This window comes from Nannospalax galili, unplaced genomic scaffold, assembly GCF_000622305.1.
Source record: "Nannospalax galili isolate Female #2095 unplaced genomic scaffold, S.galili_v1.0 scaffold781, whole genome shotgun sequence".
Classification (NCBI taxonomy): domain Eukaryota; kingdom Metazoa; phylum Chordata; class Mammalia; order Rodentia; family Spalacidae; genus Nannospalax; species Nannospalax galili.
In genome coordinates this window covers 3,327,509-3,330,542 of record NW_008346898.1, presented here as the reverse complement: position 1 = coordinate 3,330,542, position 3,034 = coordinate 3,327,509, and the positions used below count along the sequence as shown (strand labels likewise).

Below are 3,034 nucleotides of genomic sequence, written 5' to 3'. Positions count from 1 at the left end.
TTGGTAGGTTTTATTTTTTTTGTTTTATTTATACTTAATTTATACTGTTTTATTCATATATAAAGTAATAATTATAGAAGAAGAGGACATGAAGTTGAGAGAGAAAGATGTAGGAGAGGTGTACAGGAGGAGTTGGAAGTGGTAAGAAGGGGCAGATATGATGAAAACACATTGTACTTATGTGAAATTCCAAAACGAAAAACCAGTTTAAAAAAAAGGCCAGGTGGGTGCCTCTGTCATCCCAGCACTCGGGAGGCAGAGGCAGACGAACCTCTGGGAGTTCGAGGCCAGCCTGGTCTGTTCTAATAGAGAGTTCCAGCAGAGTCAGGGCTACACAGTGAGACCCTGTCTCAAAGAAAATAAAAGAAGGAACTAAAAGCTGTCTTATCTGATCCACAAACGAAATGGCCTTTGAAAGTGTGAGCCCGGACGTTTTTGACTGCGCACTCCAAATTGCTATACAGGCGCATTAACCCCAGTGTATTGGTATTTGGAGGCAGGTTTTCCTATTTTGCTTTAATTATTTCCAAGGCATATGATTTGCCTCCCAAACTGGACTCAGACTCTAGATGCCAACACCATTGCTTTCTATTTTTCTGTTCTCATTTTTGCAGAAAAATCTACCAAAAGGTCAGTCAGTGAAGAGCTAATCAGTTCTTTTCCTGGATGGCTTATTGGTGAATAGAATTCAGCTCTCCACTGAAGACTCCACATGCTATGTTCTTTGGAGCTCACCAATCACCTTCTCTCTACTACCCCCTGGCTCCTTTGGACATAAAATAATGGGAGCTTATAAGACGCAAGGTGTACTGAGGGTCCTAGAATGTCAGAAGCCCCTAATTCTACTCTTAGCCATCTGCCTTTCCCTTCACAGGATCCGTCACAGTTTCTAATTCAGCACTCATGTATTGCATCTGCGTGGCACTGCATAACAGTTTACCCATTTTGATCACTAGATTGGAAGCTCTCTGAGGGCAAGGAGGGGCCAGGAGGCTGTTTTGTTTCCCGTTATCCTGAGCACAGCATGAAGGCTGTCCATCCCATAATAGCTGCGAATACACTTACTGAATGAATGAAAGGATGAATGAAACGTGGAGACAGCATGCTTCCCCCAGGTCTTTGCATTCTTATTACTTCATTTAATAGCAAAACCGCTCTTCTGGCTCTTCCAGACGACAGAAGATGTACAGAGAGCAATTTAATCTCACCTCCTTGGATCCTCCGCTGCAGCTCCGACCAGAGGCCAGCTGGGTCCAGTTCCACTTGGGGATCAACAGCCACGGACTGTACTCCCGGTCCAGTCCTGTTGTCAGCAAGCTTCTCCATGACATGAGACACTTCCCCACCGTCAGCGCTGGTGAGGTCCATCGGGTCAGCCCAGATGGACTGACTTTCTCCCAAAAGCTGGGTTGAACTATTTCAGGACAGGCTCCAGGAAATGTTAAATTGTTGTCACCAACACATGGTAGAAGGTTGGTAAGAAGAAAAGCACATTCCTTTTGAGAGAGATTATGACCTTACTCTCATCACAACCTCATAGCAAAGGCCTAAGGAGGTGTGTTCTGCGCTCAAGGAAGGTGATGGCTCTTGTTTCCTGAGAGCTTCCTTTGAACCAAGTGATGTGCTCTTTCTTTACAAAGCTCTCCCAGCATGCCATTCATAGATAGGAGAACTGTAACTCAGACAAGTACAGTAAGCTGGGCAAGCACACAGTGCAATCAAGCTAGGATTCAAACACAGACCTGCTGACCCCGAGTCTGTGCTCTCAAGCACATTGAAAGTCCATATGACATAGGAAATTATTAGTAGAGACTAAGATAGACCATGCCTCCTAGCCAGGCATGGCTGGAGTATCCACAGAAGGGCTAGAGAAAGTGGGTCCTGCAGTGTAGTGGGTGGCAACTGCAGACCCTAGACTCTGGTAGATGCCCTTCTGCATAGCTAAGAGTCCCAGGCTATACCAGTCACCCCTGCTGGGATTTTGGGTAAACACTGTGGGCCCCTCATTGGTTGGTTCTCCTGGAACACTGTAGAAAGTTCTCACAGCCTTCTTTTTCTTCACAGATTACAGTCAGGACGAGAAAGCCTTGTTGGGGGCCTGTGACTGCACCCAGCGTAAGTGACATGGCTCTGCTTCCAGCCAGCCTCCAAGGGGGCTCTCCCTGTCTAACCTCTGAGAACTCAACACCTCTCCCCATCCACCCACAGCAAAATAACTTTACGAGGCACTCTGGTGCAGGATCCTACTGACTAAATGTGGTACAGGGCTAAGTGTCTTCAGCATCATTAGGGAGCTTGTTAGAAATACAGACTCTTAGTCTGCTCTGATTTTCTCAATCAGTATCTGAATGTTGACAGAAGAATCCTCCAGTGATTGGAGTACGACTTCAGATTCAAGAGGCAATTATAGGGGACAGTAGTTCATGATGCTGGTGACATCTCACTGTCACCTGAAGAGCTGTTGTCTGGCCTCCACCTCCAGAGGTCTGGGCTCAGTTGTGAATGGGAAGGCCTGTGAGAACATTTTTAAAATGTTCCAAGTGATTCTAATGCAACCAAAGTTGGGTTAATGGGGGTTAATGTCGACGAATCAAGAAACCAGTCAAAAGGGCAGCAGAGTTCCCCTCTGGGAGTGCTGAGAACTGGTTCCAAATGGATCTGAAGCCCCCAGATTGCCCCCCCCTGCTCAAAATGGCCTTGATTATTTACCAAGATGTGCTGAATGCACGTCAAAACTGTCTACATGTGTGTTGACACATTCCTGTAATTCTAGCCCTTACATACATGCAGGCAAAATATTCAAATACACAAAAAGTAAAAATAAAATTTTTTTAAAGTTCAAGGCCAACCTGAGCTACATAGTAAAATTCTGTCTCAAGAAAGAAAGAATGGAAAAGGAGGGAGAGGAAGGAGAAAGAAGAGCGAGAAAGGGAAGGGATGGGGGAAGGGGAGCAGAAGGGGAAGGGAAGGGGAGGGAGGGGAAGGAGGAAGGGGGTAGAGAAAGGGAGGGGAGCGGAAAGGAAGGGAGGAGAGG

General features: G+C 46.1%; 1 protein-coding gene across 2 annotated transcripts in view; it reads left to right on the top strand.

Annotated features, from left to right (window-relative positions):
• Fam20a (FAM20A golgi associated secretory pathway pseudokinase) overlaps positions 1-3,034 on the top strand; it is an 82,026-nt gene that overhangs the window by 64,165 nt on the left and 14,827 nt on the right. For both annotated transcript variants that reach the window (XM_029568403.1, XM_008843219.2), the window contains exons 2-3: positions 1,173-1,357; positions 2,065-2,115. In XM_029568403.1, coding sequence (XP_029424263.1) covers positions 1,173-1,357; positions 2,065-2,115 — 236 coding nt within the window. The remainder of the gene's footprint in view (positions 1-1,172; positions 1,358-2,064; positions 2,116-3,034) is intronic.